At 37.4% G+C, this 20,482-nt stretch overlaps 1 protein-coding gene across 1 annotated transcript in view; it reads left to right on the top strand.

Annotated features, from left to right (window-relative positions):
• The window catches only part of baz2bb (bromodomain adjacent to zinc finger domain, 2Bb), a 32,359-nt gene that overhangs the window by 10,660 nt on the left and 1,217 nt on the right, over window positions 1-20,482 (top strand). Inside the window, exons 3-34 of the mRNA XM_014976257.2 lie at window positions 575-730; window positions 1,474-1,605; window positions 1,825-1,985; window positions 2,077-2,256; window positions 4,474-4,535; window positions 5,012-5,445; window positions 5,567-5,761; window positions 6,772-6,832; window positions 7,111-7,219; window positions 7,349-7,450; window positions 8,346-8,550; window positions 9,147-9,239; window positions 9,322-9,383; window positions 9,586-9,651; window positions 10,827-10,892; window positions 11,280-11,324; window positions 12,003-12,068; window positions 12,458-12,598; window positions 12,956-13,210; window positions 13,633-13,856; window positions 14,856-14,930; window positions 15,025-15,250; window positions 15,345-15,407; window positions 15,823-15,961; window positions 16,047-16,639; window positions 17,607-17,772; window positions 17,914-18,069; window positions 18,894-19,051; window positions 19,144-19,349; window positions 19,515-19,650; window positions 19,898-20,035; window positions 20,136-20,404. Coding sequence (XP_014831743.2) covers window positions 575-730; window positions 1,474-1,605; window positions 1,825-1,985; window positions 2,077-2,256; window positions 4,474-4,535; window positions 5,012-5,445; window positions 5,567-5,761; window positions 6,772-6,832; window positions 7,111-7,219; window positions 7,349-7,450; window positions 8,346-8,550; window positions 9,147-9,239; window positions 9,322-9,383; window positions 9,586-9,651; window positions 10,827-10,892; window positions 11,280-11,324; window positions 12,003-12,068; window positions 12,458-12,598; window positions 12,956-13,210; window positions 13,633-13,856; window positions 14,856-14,930; window positions 15,025-15,250; window positions 15,345-15,407; window positions 15,823-15,961; window positions 16,047-16,639; window positions 17,607-17,772; window positions 17,914-18,069; window positions 18,894-19,051; window positions 19,144-19,349; window positions 19,515-19,650; window positions 19,898-20,035; window positions 20,136-20,404 — 5,140 coding nt within the window. The remainder of the gene's footprint in view (window positions 1-574; window positions 731-1,473; window positions 1,606-1,824; window positions 1,986-2,076; window positions 2,257-4,473; window positions 4,536-5,011; window positions 5,446-5,566; window positions 5,762-6,771; window positions 6,833-7,110; window positions 7,220-7,348; window positions 7,451-8,345; window positions 8,551-9,146; window positions 9,240-9,321; window positions 9,384-9,585; window positions 9,652-10,826; window positions 10,893-11,279; window positions 11,325-12,002; window positions 12,069-12,457; window positions 12,599-12,955; window positions 13,211-13,632; window positions 13,857-14,855; window positions 14,931-15,024; window positions 15,251-15,344; window positions 15,408-15,822; window positions 15,962-16,046; window positions 16,640-17,606; window positions 17,773-17,913; window positions 18,070-18,893; window positions 19,052-19,143; window positions 19,350-19,514; window positions 19,651-19,897; window positions 20,036-20,135; window positions 20,405-20,482) is intronic.

The following is a 20,482-nucleotide window of genomic DNA, read 5'->3' on the forward strand; positions in this document are numbered from 1 at the left end:
GGTGGCCTTTTTTTTTCTTTCTTTAATGATAAGATGCCCTAAAAACCTTGTCTTTTCCCTCTGCTTATTACAGTGGAAAACACAGTCACCATTATAAATTATTCATGTTTATTTATTAACTGAAAACTCAAACAATTTTTAAACCCTATGTTAGATGAAAGTATGCCGTCATATTGATGTAGCAACTCAGTAAACTGAGATCTGTTGCAAGGCCGCATGTCCATCAAATGGTGACCTCAAAGACGCATTCCTGTGTTCAGTTCCTTAAAGGTTAAAATAATTGTTGTCGAAGGTGGCGCTGTGGGTACAGACCTCCATGTTAAGTTGTAAATCTCTTGTATGAAAAACAGTTGGAAATATGGACTAATTACATCTTTAGTTTTGTGAGATGCATGTAGTAAAGTACAAGCAGTCAAAGTCAAATCTGCCCATACAATCTATTTTTAAGTTCACAATTGTCGGGGTCATTTTTATGTCCACCCACTGTCAATAAGTTAATCTGTAAATCGTTTCAGTTGTTAGTTTGTTTTTGTATTTTTACATTGTCTTCTTTGTTTTGTTTTTTGTTTTTTAGGTCAAACTCACCAGACCGTAGATGAACTTTCAAATATGCAGAGCCGTCCTGCTTTTGGTCTTTTAAACTCAAGTTCAAATTGCCCTGAGTTTGTTCACCGAGGAAAAATGGGCTTGTCGACGACACCTACACACACACAATTCAAAGTGCTTCCAAGTAAGGAATGCTTGAGGTCTATGAAGGTTTGAGTACCGGAATAGAACAATTTTTTATTGCAAGTGATTAAATATAAATATAAAGACAATTATTTCATGGGTTAGTATCAGATTATCATGCTATACTAAATAATAATAATAAGACAAAACTATCGTTTCATGTTTGAATGATAATTTTAAATAAAATGTAAAATGTATAAACTGGCTTAACTGGGTTAATTCAAATATTTACTCAATGACTCTCTGTACTTCTTGAAACCAGAAACTTAATGTTTTTCATGAAAGATGCGAGTCCCTTATTCCAGACACAGCAGTACATTGAGGGCAGCATTGTGTTGCACCATTCTATATACATCCAGAGAAAACTGTTATCATTCCCATAGTTTCTTTGGCTTCTCATTATAGGAATGGTATGACAAGGTCTTCTGGGATTTGTAGCTGGAGCTTTGTAAACAGAAAACTGTCTGTCATAATGAGTTATGGGGACAAAATAAGTCTCTTTCCAGATTGTTTCATATGAAATGGTAAAATGAATGGCGATGTTTAAAGATGTAGATCCCGACAACCCAAAACTTCCAAAAATATTTTACATTCTTCAAAATCTACAGTGTTGTACAACAAATACAGTTTGAGTAATACCAAATATCATTGATATTTTACATAAATTTATGTTAAGTTCTTTGGTTTGTTGACAGAAAATTTGGATGTTTATTCTTTACACATGACAAACTCTTGTTTACTCAGAGCTGTGGCGGCCTACTGAGATGGAAAATTGCAGAGGAGGAGCCGTCTTTCACCCTCTTCTGGGTCTGCATCCTTTCTCTGTACCAGTCTTCAAAACCCATAATCCTGCTGATCCACAACTTTACACCTCAGGTAATGTAGAAAAAAAAAAAGAAAAAAACTGTTGTTCCATCATTGGGTATTATGCAGTATCAAGCAGTACTGAATGTAAATGAAACCTAAACCACAAAGAAGCATGGAAGTATTAACTAATATTTATTATCTCATCTGACCTGTCCAGATGTCAATGTGTTTGGTTCACATTGCACACTGTGTACTCTTTCAAGACAATTAAAATGCTACTTTGTGCAGGTGTGAGCAGATGGAACGCTTCTTCCTCAAACAGGAACTTGAACACCAGTCCATTACCACCTAAAGAAAAAGAGACAACTAAAATCAACTCAAGTTGGAGTCAAAATAGCCTTTTTGAGCGTGCGCAACACCAGAAGACCATTCTCACAACAAAGGAAAAGGTTTGTATTAAGTAAATTTTTTTCTTCTTTTTTATCACTTTGGTATGAGGTGAATGTAATCGTTTTCAAATCTTATTTTGTTGTCATTAAGGATGTCATGAAAAGACCGCTAGAGACACCCAGGTGTGATGTTCGCCTGTCAGGGTCCTTGTCAGAAAGCTCCAGTGAAGAAATCAGCAGTGATTCTGACAATATGGAGAAAGATGATGAGGATCTAAGCAGCGGCAGCGACGACTCTGACTCTGAAAAAGACATCCAAGTAGGAAAGAAAGTCAGTGGAAGTGTGGATTTCTTTTTGTTAAAACTAAACATTTTGCTTATGTAAAGTTTACTGCAAAATAATTCATAAAACTTGACTTTTTTTGTTTGTTTGTTTTTTACATTTTGGCACATTGCACACACACATTTCATTCTATTTTAATGAAATAACAGAAAGTATCCTATTAAGATACTTTCTGTTATCCCGAGAAACGATACCTGAAAATTTGCCAAACATAAATCTGAAAAGTGTGGTCATTTGGGTCAATGCTTTATAGAATAAGATTTGGATGCAAGTCTTTTAGGGTGTAATTTTAAAAGCTTTTCAAACCTAGATACAAAAATCTTGCAGATTTGTAAAAATAGCTCAAACTCAGTCAGATTGGACTATATATAGTCCAACATATTTTCAGTTGAATTAAAGTTTGGAGTTTGACTTGGCTATTTTAACACATTAATATGCCTTGATCATGGATAATGAGACTTCTGTGTTGCAGCAGGTACAAAAACATGCAGGATACTGGCTCTCGAGGGCTGGAGTTGGCCGCCTTGATTTAAACCCACTGGAGTTCTGGTTGTATATTTAGCGCTGTTGTCCTGCTGTCCTGAACCTTTAGCTCAGTCTCAACTCTTCTGCATCATCTTAACTGTTTTTTCTCCAAGATGGCACCATCCATCTTTCATTAAATTAAATGATTTCCCTTTCCATGCTCAAGAAATGTGTCCCTGCAGCATGATAATACCACCGCCATGTTTTCTTACTAGTAGTACTTACTGTGTTTTGATCTATCGCATAAAATATCATTAGTATCCATTGATGTTTGTGGTGTATCACAATATGGTAAATGTTTGAGGATAGAAATATTTTAACGTTTTGAATTATGCATAAAGAAATATAGTTGGAGTGACAGCACAAACTTTGATAAAGTGTATTTGATAACTTCATGTCTGCTCTGGATTTGTCAACAATCATGCTCAGTTGGTGGGTGGAAGGCTGGAAGCATGTGTTAGATGACAGAGCTGCTAGTGTAAGAATCTCACAGCAGGAGCTGACATGATGTTCTGTCTTTTTGTTGTTTTCCTCCTACTCGGCATCTGACACACAACACTTCTGAGAGTAAAGAGAGGAGACCTTTTGCTGGTGATGGAAACGCTTGTCAAACGAGTCTTTGTCGCAGTGTTCCTGTGACTTCCTCTGATCAGCTTCAGTTCCTTTCTCGTCCTGTTGGTCTCCCTACTTGCACAGCACTGTTTTTCCACAGTGCAGCGACTGCAGAGGAGAAAAGCCAGCGGCATAGCAGTGCCATACATCCATACTGGATTGGCTATTGACAACATTTCTTTACCACAGTCCCACAGCAAGGCTCGCCCTTCACTCTCTAACCCTGTTCCAAACCCTGAACAAACCTAAAGCTCTGAGTGACCTTTTTTAGATTTTGTAGATTATTTGATAAATATGACCTGAATGCTAGAAACCAGAATTCATGATTCTGTCAAATATGGCAAGTTGTCCTGATCCTAAACGGCTCCAATCTATCAGTTTTAATTGGGTCGGGTTGGTTTGAATATTTAAATAGTCAATTAAACTCTGTTTTTATACTTAAGCAGCTTATCTGTTATTAAAATTGTGTTGTATATTTATAAATATGTACTTGGAAAAAACTTAACTCATTCACCCTTTACTCACCTCACTATTTTCTGTTGTTACGAGTGAATAAAAGCCGCTGCTGTGATTAATGATTTTGTTATTCTTCTGGAGTGTCTGACCGCTATGGGACTAAAAATTACAGTTGCGTTTCGTTCCTACAACATTAACATCACAAAACGGATCAACAATTAGCTCTCTTATGCTTGGGGCTGGTTGTTATTATGGAAAGTAAATCTCTTTTACAGTGTATAGTGATTGTCACCATTGTAAAAATAAGGGATAATGAAGGACTGCGTATTAGGAGAGTTTGGATCCATGTGGTGGTTCCCAAGAAAGTACAGCCTTTTGATTGTCAAAGTTTGATAATGGGGTTGTACAACATGTCAGTTAATGTCTCACAGTGAGAGGGGAGGAGGCTAAACAAATTTCAAAATATTTTTATAGCAGTGTGTCGTCAATATTTGACGGACTCCGGCCTGCCTTTCTTTGTCATTTTCCTTTATTACACCTTCATTCACAACCCACAACAATACAATGTGAGTGACAGTGATTTATTTGTTGTTTTTCTATTTATTCACAAAGGCTGCAACTCAGATGGATTCTGTGAAGAAGGCTTCCTTTGTACGACCCAAGTGCCAAATTTGGTAAGAAGGAAATATTTTACACCTCTGTTCTTGTTAAAGGCCACTAGCTGACACTGCTCTTTTTCTAACATATTTTATTAAAAAAAAAAAAAAAACTATTTGTAGTTTTATAATTACGGACTTTGCTGTGTTATTAATTAATAATTCTTATAAAAGGGGCACCACATGGCTAAGTGATTGAGCAGGCGCATCGCACAGAGGCTACAGTCTTCAATGCAGTTTTCCCTGGATTAATTCCTGGCCCACACCATGTGCTGCATGTCTTCCCCTTTTTTTTCCTCTGCCCTTCTTCCTGTCAGGCTACTATTGAATGAAGGTCTCTAGTGCCATAAGAAAACACTTTAGAAAAATCCTGATAAAATATTTGTAGGTTTCTGGTTGGAATTTGCAAAAATATGTGTGCTCCTCAAACAGTCAAAGTACTGTTAAAATCTTAGTTTGTCATTGTTCATATCCATTTGCTTTTCATCTGGCAGGAACCCAGAGCTGCTCCTGAACCCCCACTTCAACGGAGTGGTCAGCACTGCAGATCAAGATGCACCTTTGGCTCTCATAACGAAACCCCGTGTCCAGGCCGACTCTCCAAGAAAAAGGCTGCTCTTGGCAGCAACCTGCCCTCCCTACCACACACCCGTCAACCTGAGCATCGGCACCAAGAACAAGAAGTTGTTCGACACGTCTGCTTCGCCATCTAAATCTGCCCCATCAGGACTTGTTCCAGGATCAGTTGAGGCTGCTTCAGTTCTGCACGCAGGGTGGAGGCCAACAAAAACCAGTGCCTGCCTAAAACCTGTGGACTTAACCAGAAGCAGTGGGTTTGATTTCCACAGCAGCAGAGGCTCGGAGAACTCTTCAGGAAACATTGAGGATGACGAAGAAAATAGTCTGAATTCTGGCAGTAGCCTTTCAGGTTAAGTTACAATGCGATAAATATGTTTCTGAAAAGAGCTTATAGAAATCAGAAAAGAGAAAAAAAAAATTCTGAAATGACGGGAATAAACTGAGCCTTCTCTGTCTACAATCACCCTCAGACTCTGGGAGCAATCCAGAGAGTGACAGTGCTGAGGATCATGGGAAGGAGTTCTTTAAGGCAGAATCACATACTGATGCAGACAGGAGTGCTGCCCTGCTTAACCTGCAGATTTCAAAGCATCTAGGTGTACCAGCCACCAATTCACTCCACCACCATGGCAACCTCACTCCTCCTTTAACATTTGCAACAGCAGGTAACAAATCTATTCTCTTGCATGCAATATATTTATAAAGGTCGTCTAGTAAAATTTCAGTAGGAAGGTTTAATCACTATAAGACCCTCTCAAAGTCTGTCTTTTTATTGTTATGATTATTATTTGTGGTAATTTTAGTTTTTTTTTTATTTAGCAAATCCAGAATGTAAAGTTTATTCTGTAACACAAGCTGGATAAAATGAGTTCTCTGCAAGAAGCGTTTAGCTTTTGGTAGCACTCTGTATATGCAGTTTTAGTAATCAAAACAAACACTTTGCATATTCCACATTTTAGAGCCCCTTATTAAAACAGATAGATGTATTTGTTAACAAAAATGTTGTTCTGTTATTCTCAAATATCAGATCATGGAGCATGATTTTCATACAAATTCTACTTTTCTATGAGCCTTTTAAACCCCCACATTAAATTCTGAAATGTATTTAAGTTCACCAATGAAAACCCTTTGATCTATTTTGTTTTGCTCTAAATTGTGTGTATTTTCCCCTTTGAGCAGTCTAACGGAATTACTCCGCTTTGACACGAAAGAAAAAAATCTGTTCACAATGTTATAGAAATATATAAATAGGGTGCTTTATTATATAATGTCGTTAATGGTAGTAGTACATTTATAAATGTGTATTTATATATATATATATATATATATATATATATATATATATATATATATATATATATATATATATATATATATATGTAATATGTTTAATAATACATTTAAGTAATTGACTGAAACCCATCTGATTCCTTGTTGTCTAGAATTGTTTAGAACAGATTCACGTTTATGATGCTCTTGAATAAATGAGAAAATGGATTCAGTGACTATATATGTTTCAGAATACTAGATGAAAAATACAGTTTTCATTTACATATATTAAAATTATTAAGGTACAACATTCATCTTTGTAACAACATGGCCACCTTCTACTAAAAACATTAGCTTATAGTTAGTAAGTGAGAAAAGCACTCATTTTCCCCTTCTGGTTCTTAAGGTTTGAAGAAGAAAAGGAGGGTCACAGATGAGAGAGCTCTGCAATTACCTCTTAAGTTTGGGTGAGATTTTGCAGCTAAGCCTTTGTTTACATGGTTATTTGCTGAATTGTTGATATCGAAGCCAATTTTTAGGTAGAATTAGGGTTTCTCACTAAGGTCTGCAGTTATTTTATGAAGAACATTCTTTGAATGTCCACCAATTAAAAATCGGATCTTATCTCTGGCTCTAATATTAAATTGATTAAAATAATTTCAAACTCCATTTATTCCAATATGTTTCTGATAGGATATTAATATATTTATTTGATTAAATTTTTGTTCTTGATATTCCTCTTCAGATGGGAGAGAGAGACCCGGATGAGAACTGTTTTTGGCCGCCTGCAAGGGGAGGTGGCTTACTTTGCTCCGTGTGGAAAAAAGCTGCGTCAATATCCTGATGTAGTGAAGGTAAATAAACGATGAGTCGTGTAGCTGAGCTTCTCTAAAAGATTGAGTTGGAGCTTTAAATGTTTGAGTTTGAAGCTTCTGTTGACAGTTGAGCTGAATAATTACTTTGCAGTGCTCTGTCCTCCACAGTACTTGGTCCGGCATGGAATAACAGAAATTTCCCGGGACAACTTCAGCTTTAGCACAAAAGTTAAAGTTGGTAACTTCTACGAAGGTAGAGAAGGACCCGAGGTAAAAGTTTTGCGTTCCAAGCTCTATTTATTGAATTTGTTATTAATACAGTTAAGCCCAAGATTATTTGCACCAATGGCAGATTAAAATAAAAATATTTAATGGGATTACAACAGTTAACCCCACTTTTAATTATTGCAGATAAACTCAAAGACTTTAAGATCGGAAGTCCTCCTAAAATGTATCTCTCTCCTGAGATTTTCTATTGGTTTCAAGTTTTAACTCTGTTCATACCACACTAAATCATTCATAATATCTACAGTTAGTAAAACATATTGGAACGAAATAGTTTGAAAGAAAATTCGCCAGGTGCATGAGTGATTTTGGACTAGAGTACATGTAGTCATATAAATAACAGTATTTGATGACATGTTGATCAAATATATGACTAAAGCTGATGTTGACGCTTTACATGCATTTATCATTTATACTGATGTCATAATAATTTGGTGTTTTTATTTGAACTGCTCTTTTTTCTGTTGAAAAATGATTATGCAACTAACTTAGATTTAATATATGACTTTCTTGCACAAGTTTGAATTCACCTCACTAATATTTAGCTGCACCTTGATCACATGATTTTTGTAGCCATAAAAAAAAGCTTTTTTTGTCACTTAAGATGTACAGAGTAGATCTTTCTTTTTTTGTCTGTGGATTAGAGAAAATGAACAATACAGGAAAAAATCAAGCTGTACATTGTATTAGCAATTACTGCTGTGTTGAAAAAGATCATACATAGTTTTCAAGAAAGCTGCTGACCTCAAATGAGTCTCCATGGGTTCTTGAATTAATCATGCTAACTGGAAAAAAAAAGAGAGATCTACACTATAATAAGAGTGGAGGTTATTTTACCTCTTGTTTGTTTTCCATCTCTGACTTTCCTGATCTTTGTCAGGGTTTACAGTGGTTCCTGATGAATGAGGAGGACATTTCTTCTTGTATCATAGCGATGAATGGACGGCGCAGCCAACGAACAAAATCCAAACACCAGTCCGCAAACAATGTTTCTGCAGCCCAGCATCATCATCCTGCATATTATTGTGAACCTCCTCTTCAAGATATTAGTGATTCAAAGTTATTACGTAAACTGGAAGCTCAAGGTTAGTTTTTTGCATCACTGAAATACTCAGCATGCAGAAGCTGTTCAACGTTTCGCCGGTGTTGCTTTAGACCATCGTAAAATCCAGATATCTTTGTTATTCTTTGTCTTACTGAAAACTATGTTCCACATGACTGAGGTGATTTCTAATTTCATGCTTTTTACTGTGTAAATTTAATTTTGCTTTAGTGTATTTGATAGTAGTGCAAATAATTCTAACCAGACCAGTTTGTACTGGGACTCCTCTTTACAATGGTAGAAAACCAGACCAGATATTTGTGGCATCTTGTTACATGCTTGCTCTTGTTGTTACAGCTGAAGACTGAATGGAAGAATAACCTTAATCTGAGTCTGAGCACAAAACCCTCTTGTCTTTCAGCATTGTGAAAAGTTTTGTGATCAATCTTCTGTCAATATCTCATTAAGTCCTAGCTATTTTAAAACCGGAAGTTGTTTTTTTTTCTCCTGTGTTAAAATAATTAATTAAAGAAGTTTGGATTGCTCTGTTTGTTTGTTTGTCTGTTTTTTTTTTTTTTTTCATTTTTATTTATGTATTCTTATATTTTGCATTTCATTTGATATTTTGTCATGTTGCAGAAATAGCTCGACAGGCAGCTCAGATAAAAATGATGCGGAAACTAGAAAAACAGGCCATAGCACAAGCCACCAAGGAGGCAAAAAAGCAACAAGGTAAACAGCTGCTGTTCAATCGGACTCTCCTCTAATTCAGATTAAGAGTTGTGTTCAGAATTTATTCCTTTGCATATTCCAGCAATAAGGGCTGCTGAAGAAAGGCGGAAGAAAAGAGAGGAGATGAAGATTCACAAACAACAAGTATGTTTTTTTTCTTCTTTTTTTTTCTGCAGTAATTCATGTTCCTATGAATTACTCCTATGGTCATTTATAACGCTGGAACTTCCATATTTGCATTAACACTTTGTAGAGCTTCATTTCCCTTTCTGCTTCCCCTCACTGCTTCCTACCATGCATGACTGAACAGTTAATCCATTTGATCTTGCCCTCATCCTTTCTCCAGGAGAAGATCAAGCGCATTCAGCATATTCGTATGGAGAAAGAACGCCGTGCACAGCAGGTTCTTGAGGTTTGTCCTGAAATTTGAAACGCCTCCTATCTGCTTTGGATGAAAAAAATTAAAATAATTTTTTTTAAAAACTACTAATGCTAACACTTTCTTTGCAAAAGTAGAATTAGATATGAAAATCCCTCCAAACGTGCTGAAGTTTAATGAAAAATACAGTATTCATTAATCAAGAGAGGAGAGGAATTTACACGGCAATGTGTAATACACCTATTTTACATTCCCTCATTAATAAAAGCTGTGAAGTATTTCAGCTTTTCTAAATCAAATTTCAGCTGACACGCTTAGTAAGAGGCTCTTAATAGGATTTCATTAGAACTGCAATCACTGATAAAAACATTGCTTAATTTGCACTCACTGAGCCCTTTTTTTTTTTTTTTTTTTTTTTCATTATTATTACGACAGTTTTGTATTTTATAATGGATGAAAAATGTGAATCTCAATGCCTAGAATTCCATATAATCAATGCAATGTTATCTGGAAACTGCTGTGTAGAATCAAGCTTACTAAGCAATGCACAGTGGAGAAAGCTTCCTCTTCAGTCCTGTCATTTCATTTTAATGATGATGGTGATACATTTTAAGATAGTTTTAATCTCTCCAAAATAAAATAGTTACTTTGGTGTTAGTGGTCTGCCCTAAGTGTTTCAGTTGAGCTGGATGAACTCTGCTTTGTGACAAAGTCAGACACATAAATGGCGTGACCGGTGGCATGCCTCAGTCCAGCAACAAGGTTATCTGTAATATGTTGCCCAGGTGTACCTAAATTAGTCAATTAATTTGAAGTAGGATAAAACTTAATCACGCTTGCATCAAGCTGGATCTACACATAGATTCTGGTACTGCACATTACATGAAACAGCTCTTCCAGAGAAGAAACCCACACAGTAAACTGGATGGCTAAGACCATGGGAAACTATGAAATCTTAAGGCTGCAGTTTAATTTTAAAATATATTTGACACTATCAAAGAGAGCCCTATGCTTCAGGTTTTGGAGGGAGAAGGTCTTTAAAATCCTGACAGTCTTTACTATTTCTTTTGTTCTTTCTGTACAGCACTTTGGTCAGTGTAACAGATGTTTCTAAATGTGCTAAATGAATAAATTTGAACTTTTATATGGTGTTAAAGTGACCTTACTTTCTATATTTTGACCTTGTTTCTGTGTGTTTTTGCTTGCAGGCAAAGAGAAAGAAAAAAGAAGCTGCAGCCAATGTAAAAATGCTGGAAGCGGAGAAAAGAAACCAGGTGAGGTAAACTTTGATTGGTGCTATTTTGGTTTACCAATTCTTTTTACCCATTAGCCCTTCCTTTTCCTCTTCCTACATTGCTTACTGGAGGCATCGTCGCTCTAGCGTTGCTGTTTTCTGACTTGTCAGTGTCAAAGTTGTTGATTGCCTTGCAACATCAGTGTAATTACAAAGGGGCAAACTAACCTCATTTTCATGTACATGCACTTATGATTGGCGATGTCTTCATTTGCACATTTCATTAGTCTGTGATCTTTATGGGGTTGGAAGTTTGACAACAAGATTGTTCAGTACAATGAACCAAGCTTGCCTTTTCTGCATGCTATTTAATTATGGTCATTTATGTGCTCATGTTTGGGTTTCTAATTGAATCCTTTGTTTGAAGGAGAGAGAGCTCCGTAAACTTCAGTCTTTCTTACAGAAGCACCAGGTATGATTTTTGTCCAAAACTGACAGCAGTATTGTTCTTAATCTACATCATGTGTCAGAAGAATGTAAGTTGTTTTAGCTGTTCATTATTTAATCTTTTTTTTTTTTTCCTGTTCCATACTTGAATTTTTTGGCTTTGGTTTTATTTGTGCTTTTCTGATTCCTAATTCTATGCCAAATCTTTCTCCCAGGAGCAGGAGAGGTATAGGCTAGATATGGTACGAACATGTTATTGATTTGTACATTTAGAACAACAAATGAATGTGCTGCATGAATAGCTAATATCATATTCTTGCCTCCGTCTGCATGGCTTTTTCAGAATAATCCGCTGCACACCTCTCTGCTGTTGGTCACTCTGTAGAAATGCATCCATTATCTTTCTAATATTATTAAAAATGCACTCTGGAGTAAAATCAGACTGCCACTGCAAAACACCGAGAACATATGTATGTTGTGTGTATGTTTATCATCATGTCCTCCGGAACGGTTCATCCTTGCACAAGCTGTTAAATGTAGCACTGAAGTAAACTGTTTTCTCTTTTAACTTTGAGCTCGGCTTCTCATGCTTCTTATTATTTAAAGCTGTTTATCACAATTGTCATTGACACTTATAGGATTTATCCCAATAGATTAAACGGTTGCGAATTAAGATGAAACACACTTTTCTGTTCCCTGGTAGGAGAAGGAAAGGCGCAGGCAGCACGTGATTCTCATGAAAGCTGTGGAGGCCCGGAGGAAGGCAGAGGTGATGAACTACAGCTTACATCTTAACCTTTCACACACTCCGATAAGGTTACATTTCATAACGGAGAGTTAGTTTTAGCCGTGCTTGTTTTTAAAAATCGTCATTTCTTAAAGAATCCACAAATTTGAAAATCTCAATTTAATGTCAAGCTTTACACTAAATTGTAAATTTCCATGAAATAAAATTTCAGTAAAATGTAGTAAGCTTTGTAGTTGTAAAAATAACAAATGTTTTAAAATGCACAAGAGGTTTACATACTTGGAAGGTACTGTAAATTTGTGTTTTAAACGATGTAGTTGCATTTTATCGATTTAAAGCCCTATCAAAACATGTTAAACGACCCTACAGTGCTTTTGTTGGGATGGTAAACCTAATTTTCTCTGTTGCAGGAGAAAGAACGTCTGAGAAAAGAAAAGAAAGCAGAGAAACAATTAAACAAAAAGAAGAAACTGGAGCTCAGAAGACTGAAGCAGAAAAAAGCAAAGGAGCTAATGAAGCCAAAAGAAGACATGTGTTTACCAGATCATAAGGTATGCATAATGTGAGCTGTTTATAAATGTCATTATCATTGTAATGTTGTTGAAGCTGCATGCTTGAAGATTTGAACAGCTCTTTGTGTACTTGACGACCAAGCTACACTTACACTGATTTAAATTGGAACGGGTGTAGATCACAACAGTGCCATCAAGTGGGTACTCTTGGTATAACCATAAACCAGATATCACTGCTTACATCATTTCTTTGAAAATATGTTGAGACTTATAGCAACGTGTACATCATTAATTTTAATCCACAATTTAAAAGCTAAGGATAATTAATTTTTAATAATTGTTAATAATGTTAATAATTGTTAATTGTTCTTGTTAAAATTGTGTTCCTTTCCCCAGCCTCTTCCAGAATTACCTGGTATACCTGGACTAATTTTACCGGGAAAAACATTCTCGGACTGCCTGATGGTGTTGCAGTTTATCCGTAACTTTGGAGCGGTTCTAAAACTCGGATTAAACTCAAACCAGATCACTATAAGCGACCTGCAAGATGGGCTGCTCAACATTGGGAACAGTTTGCAGAAGGTGCAGGACCTGCTGGTGAGCATGCTGTCTGCAGCTGTGTGTGATCCGGGTATACCAGCAGGCCATAAGGTGAGGGCATGTCTTTTCACCTGTATAATTTCTGCAAGTATTTAACTTCAAGAGGCTGAAAATGAATGTCAAATATGCATATATTAAATGGGGACAGATGCACAAAAATGGCAACATACAACATACTGATGTTCTTGTTTTGCTGGAAGATGCTGGTAACTAGATTTGGTCAGGAACTTTAGAAAATGGGCTCCTAAAACTTGATATGTGCTGCGATATATTTTTCTTTTCTCTTGGACAAGAAATTCATATTGTGTCCTTGCAGTCTTCCAGGAAACATGTATTTTATGTCGGTTTTTATCCTTTGTAACTTAGCACCACTATCTTAGTCCAGTTGACTATCTTAGTCAACCGGTTTTGAATTCTTCGTGAGTTGGATCCAGCTGGAGATTTAAAAAAAAAAAAATGTTTGACTGTTTCAGTGCAAAACCCTGTTGGGAGACCATTTAACTAATGTGGAGATCAACCAAGACAATGTGTCTGAGATCCTGCAAATCTACATGGAAGCTCATTCTGAACAGTCAGAGGTGGCTGCTCTGGCCCACAGCCTTGAAACCAAGGCGTTCCAGGCTCACAGTCCGTCAGATAAGGCTGCTATGCTGGCGTTCTTGGTTAACGAACTCTGCTGCAGTAAGGCTGTGATCAGGTAAGATTACCTTCAGATTTATTTTTTATGATTAAAGCAATCAAAGTTAGGAAGTGTTTGTCAGAATTGCAGCTTCACATTGAGTTTTTCTGATTTGTATGTTTCTTCCCATCTATTGACGTGGATATCACCAATATTTATATCACTGACGGAAGAAGCCTAATTGACAACGTTCAACATGTTGACAAAATAACTATAATCTTTACTCTCCATTCTCCAGTGTGGTACTGATGGAGACTGTGGCTCATTCTCTGTCCTGTGTTTTCCTTCAGTCAAAAATATTCTGCTGTCTGTATGTATTTGATCAAGAACTCCAGAAAATTGTTAATTTGCAGCGACTTTAGTGTTTTACAAACGTCTCTGGAACCTAAACATCCTCTTTTGAAATCTATTCACGCTCACAAGTAAATTAAGCACTCCAAAAGTGATCTTCGCAACATTTAAAAGCAAAAAAAGAAAAGAAAAAAAATTAAATGAATGTAGGAATTTTTTCTCTATCAGGACAGTAAAAGCTAACAACACTTTGGAAATATTTACAATAACAAGTTCACTTAAGATGTTAGGCTAACTCATGTCCTTGACAGAAAAAAGCTTAATTTATTTGTAAAACTTCTTTGTTGTACCAATATATGTATGAAAATGTCAAATTCCGGCTGACGGGGACTTTCACCAGGTTGCATCAGACAATGCGTCTTGCTTTAAAGTATACTTTGCCCTCTTTGATGTGTTAAAATGCCTCAGATCCTTCTGTTTTATTGTTTTATTATTATGGGCTACATAAAGGAGGTAGAGGAATTGTGGTATAAGGAAGCAGGTCTTTTAAATTCAGTGTAGATAATTGGGAATCAGACCAGGGATTCACTGCTGGAGGCCATTTTCCCTTTTATTATTAATAAAACTGCTGGGCGATCAAACCGCTATAGATGCTCACATTTGGTCAACTAAATCTGCACCTAGCATGCAAAGAAAAGGTTGATGGTTTTGCCTGATGTTTTTCAGCCAGATCGACAAAAATATAGATTATATGACCAACCTGAGGAAGGATAAGTGGGCATTAGAGGGAAAGCTGCGCAAGTGAGTAAATAAGTCATCTGAGATGTCTTTTATTAGATGAATATTGTTAAATTTGTATTGAAAATCAAACTTTGCTAACTTTTTGTTTCTGTAGACTGAGGAACATCCATGCAAAGAAAACAGATAAAAGACACACTGATGGAGGAGAAGAGAACCATACCTTCAGCAGCGTCGCTGTCCACAACAAATGTAAGAGGAAAAGCAGGAGCAGCGAAGAAGAGGAGGATGAAGACAGCGAAGACCAAGGAGAGGATTATGAAGGACAGGAGGAAGAAATGAGGAGAAGGAAAATGAAGAAATCAGAGACATGTAGAGAGGAGGTCAGAAATTGTATCCTCTAAGTGGAAAATCATTGTTTCAAATATTAACCATCAGCCCATTCTCCTGCCTCACAAATATACATTTTTCTCCTAGGAAGCCGCTAGACATTCAAAAGACATTACCGAACTAGACGCCAAGATCCAGAAAACATGCAAGGTAAAAGAAGACGGTTCATGCCTCCATGATGAATGCCTTTACAGAAAAATAATCATTAATTAGTTTTTTGTTTCAATTATTCAATTCACAAGGTGGAGACTTGTGTATTATTGAGATTACATTACATGTATTTCCCTGAAATATACCTGTAAAGTATTATCATTGGTAACCTTCAGCTTGTTTGCAGTCTTGGTCTTTGTCTCCCAGCATCCCCTTGACAATAATCTAAAGGCATAAAATGAAACCAAAGTCATCATAATCACAACTGAACCCATAAAATACATCACTCTGAGTGTATGTGTTTATATTTTACTTGAGCTTCTCTTTTTGTCTTGAATTACTTTGATTAATATTCACTGGCATTGCAATTCACTGAGATGCATTTGTCTAAATTTAGATTTTTTTCTCTTTTAAGTTGCAAAGTGAAATCAGTCAGAAGCTCTTTGAAGCATCTCACTCACTGCGCTCGATGGTTGTTGGTGAAGACCGATACAGGAGGCGTTACTGGCTCCTCCCACATTGCGGAGGCATATTTGTTGAAGGAGTAGAGAATGGTGAGTGTAAATTCAGAATTGATGATTGAATTCTGAGTTATTGTGTTCCATATTTCCTAGTTGGCCAAATGTTTCTCTTTCACAGAGTTGGAGGAGGTGGAGAAAGACGGGGGAAGACGGAAGGCTTCTGTCAGAGTAAAGGAGGAGCAGCAGGAAAAGATCTCACAACAGAGGACAGAAAATGTTAAAACCAAGGCAAAGCGCCAGCAGAACGACGACGACAGTCTTCTCCAAAAGTCTTTTTCTAAGCTCAGCAAACTGTTTGAAGCAGCCAAAATAGATCAAAACTCAAACATTGATGCTGAGGATGCCCGTCCTAGTCAAGTTTCTATCACAGAGCCTTATCATTCCTGTTGTACCCCGGAGACAGATAAAACTTCAGCTCCATCTGCACTCAGTGCTGCCCAGCTCAACAATAACTGCATGACCTGGAGCCCTCAATCCATCCTGCCTGACAACCAGCTGTCTGCGGTATTGACTGAAAAAAGCAGTGAGTGGTTTAGCCTCCTGCCCCGCGCTTCTTGTGATGGCTCTTCTGTGGTCTCGAACATCAGTTGTCCAGCTTTCATCTCCTCCTCACAACTTGTCAGGACCGAATCCTCCTCATCTCTCCTCCCAAATACCCCGAGGAAAATCACCAAAGCTGGGATTAATAGACTACATGCAGCTGACTCTCAGGTCAGTCATTATTTTATTGCAGTATCAAACAATTAGGTTTGCTTTGTGAATGTTTAAAGGTGGCATATTATGCTTCCTTGAAAAGGTTAGGATAGGTCTATGGGCAATTCAAAACAGATTCATTATATTATTTGCACAAAATCATTCTTTGATAATGAGATTTTAGTCTGCTCAGTTCTGCCTATTTAGAGCTCCTTTAAGAATGAGTGTGTTTAGGGCCTTTTGTCACTTTAAATCCAAATAAAGTGATGCTGGCCACATCACCCCATTAGCCCCTCTAACTCATTTACTCTGGCACATGAAAATAGCTACAAACAGATGTGTAATTATACGATATTTGGAAAGCAGAAGTAGAGCCTCCTGCACAACCAACAGGAAAACAAATGGTTTCTGGATGGTGGATCAACAGCAAAAACATTTGTTTTTTTTCCAACAGTCATTGTACAGCAAATACAATGGCAAAACCAGCTAACCAGTCATGCTGGAGCTCTGCTTGGGTTGCTAAATAACGGGCTTGGCTTCGCTGGGGTTGCTAGATGAGGTGCAGTGCCTGTGGATTTGTGACGTTACATTAGGAAGGTTTTGCTCTGCAAACACCAAAAACCATAAACTTATTGTCCAAAAAATGGCTGGGTGTTTTTTTTTTGTTTGTTTTTTTTTTAAGTGCTACAGGTATTTCTGGTTGCAGTGGAGACCCAAATTGATGTGCAAACACTTGCAAAATGTGAATTTTTTAAATATTATTTAACATTTTTATTTTAATACTTAAAATGACATTTTTACTTTTGCTGTATGCAATGTGAAGTGAAACAAACTTTTGTACTGTGCATTTTATCATCTCGGTAAAGTAAAGTCTGGCGTTCATATGAGCAGTCTGACACTGTATGACATGTTCAGCTCAGCAACAAGTTCCAGCCTGTCCCTCTCTGCCTCCTCTATAACCTCTTTGCTGGATCTAACCTCCCAGGAAGCAGAGGGTAATCGAGATGAGGACCTCTGTCTGGCAGATTGCAACTCTGTCGACAAGAGTGAGACCACAGAGCCTCTGAATAACAAGCCTGCTTGTGCGTCATTCTCTCCTCTGGAGGTAGCCAAGGCTCAGGACTACATTTGTCCTCAGCCAGTTCCTGAAGGTAAGAGGGAAACCTCTCTGGTATGTGGGAAGTTAAGTATCGTGGACTAAAAAGCCATCAGGATACACACTGTGATAATGTGATAGTTGTCAGCCCGAAAAAACTTGAAGAATCGTTTAATCTGCATGCATGTTTTGGCAGAGATGCTGCGAGGCTGGTGGAGAATTTCAGATGCGGAGAACCTGCAGAGTCTGGTCAATTCTCTCCATAACCGGGGTATCAGAGAGAGGGGGCTGCAGAAACAGATCCAAAAAAATATGGAGCATATGAGCCAGATCTACGCCAACCGAGCAAATGGTAATTTAAACTTCAACTAATAATATATGAACAAGCTGAAATGTTATATTTTGAGATGCACAAATTGCATTGGCTTGAAAAAGTATTCATATCACTTATTATTATCAAAATACATTTGTTAAACAAGTCAGGGCACAAGTTAGGGATGTGTGTTCACGTGAAACACAAGATGGATGAAGGGTGTCGTCTCTACGTGGAATATTGGTGCCAAATTACCACAATGGGACAAATGGCTAAGCTTTAGAAGCCAGGTGAAGAAAACCTGTTAGTAGTTGCAAAAGACTTGAAACTGGGGCAGTTGTTCATTGAACAATGATTCCAAACATACACCCAATGTAAAGATTTATCAAAACTTACTCTTGTGTTGGAATGGCCCACTCAAAGTCCAACCGTAAATCCAGGTGATTATCTGGCAAGACTCAAACATTTGTGTTAGCAGATTCCTTTCATCTAATCTGACTCCACTTGAAACATTTTTTTACAAAAAAAAACAAACAATGAGTACAGTTTTCATTTTCTAGACACGCAAACCTGCTAGATACATAACCCAAAAAATTTGCTGAAAATTTGCCTCAGAGAAGCTAAATACAAATACACCTCATTTTCTAGCTCTTCCTTTGTAGTTGACAAATATTATAAAACCAATTACTTCGTTTTTGCTTCACAGTTGCATACTATACCATGCTGATTTGTTGGATAAAATCCCATTAAAATATACTGAGATTTGTGGCTGCAATGTAAAGACATTCAGTGGATATGAATACTTTTGCAAGGCTTTGCAAGTTGACTGTAGATCCTAAAATATTTCACCATGTCTGTGGCAGCAGAATTTGATACAAAAGACCCAGAAAAGCAGAAGATAAGCAGGGAGATTTTTGAAGGTTGGTGTGTTGAACAGCGAGCCGTAGAGGTTGACAGCAATCTGCTGCTGCAGGTAGAAGCTCTGGAGAAAAATGTCCTATCTGCCAACTTACACATTCAGGTATGCATCTGTGTCTGATTCATAAACTCCAAAATAAAATAAGATTTCTACAGCACCATAATGGTTATAATGCACAAATGTACCTACTTTAGGGTTGGATGCCCAGTGAACCCCAGTACAACAGTGACGATCTGGTCTGTTTTGAACACGAGCCCTTGTCTTCTGTTTCTTTGGACAACAAAACATGGGAAGAAACTCGACAGGAGAGACTTTCAGGCTTGTTGATGCGACGCTCCAACAGCCTTCTTGACGTAGCAGTCATCAAGCTTGCACACCTGGAGAGGAACATTGAGCGAAGGTAGACCTCAAACTACACACCTCTGATCTGACAGCACAATGTGATAATCATGTTTATATTTGAGGTAAAGTGAGACTATGGATGCTGCTTTGTAACTAAAAACTATATTGGCTGCTGCTTATTCTGTTTTAATTCTCCAATGAGTCTTATATTGTCTCTTTACAGCAACAAGCAGGAGGTGGCTCCTGGAATGAGACGGTGGCATAAAGCCCTCGGTAAAATCCGCAGCTCAGCTCAGCTGTCTCTTTGCATTCAGCATCTGCAGAAATCTGTTGTTTGGAAACAAGACGTCATGAAAGTGGTTGGTTTTCCCTGATATCTCTCTTTGGTTATACATTAAAAAAATTGCAACACTTAGACTAAGGAGCAAGTGTTTTGTAAAAATCCCTAATAAAGTAATTTGTTCTGAGCTATCTGAAAATAGGCTATTTTAATAGATTGATGCATTACCATCTGAAATGTTAAGTCATGATAAAAACATTTTAATTATCATTTGAAACTTTGCAAAGTGATCATGCATATTTGTCTTTATATTTTTGTTTTATCAGCAGTGCCAGCTCTGTCAAAAAGGAGACAACGATGAACTTCTTTTACTGTGCGATGGCTGTGACAAAGGCTGCCACACTTACTGCCATAATCCAAAGATAACCATGGTACCTGCCGGAGCATGGTTTTGTTCTTCTTGTGTGAGTGAATGATTCCTTTTTTGACAATTTGTTCTTGATTTTCAATGGACAGATGGTGCATTTTTAGATCCTCTAAAATCTTCTGTGTTCCGTCACTCAGGAAAGTGGTCAAATCCCTCCCAGCGGGGAGCAACAAAGCCAAACAGCTGGAGGAAAGCACAAAAGCAGTGAGGTAAAGCAAAACTGTAAGCCATCTGTGAAGGGAGAGCATGTCAGTGAGGAGGTTGCCAGCAGCAACAACATGCCAAGAAAAGGTTCCAAGGAGTTCAAAAAGAGGAAAGGAGAAGGCAGCTCTGAGCCCAGGATTGACAGCCTTGTCTCCTGTGCAAAAAGGGCCAAAACACCCAACAGTGAGCTGGCTGTGTGTCGGTATGTACATGCACATTCAGAACATACAGCAGTTGTCTTCTTTTGTATAAAACAACCATAATATTTTGTTCAAGAAAG

The sequence above is a fragment of the Poecilia mexicana genome, unplaced genomic scaffold (genome assembly GCF_051168715.1).
Source record: "Poecilia mexicana isolate PSO_F unplaced genomic scaffold, ASM5116871v1 scaffold_2, whole genome shotgun sequence".
NCBI classification, from domain to species: Eukaryota; Metazoa; Chordata; class Actinopteri; order Cyprinodontiformes; family Poeciliidae; genus Poecilia; species Poecilia mexicana.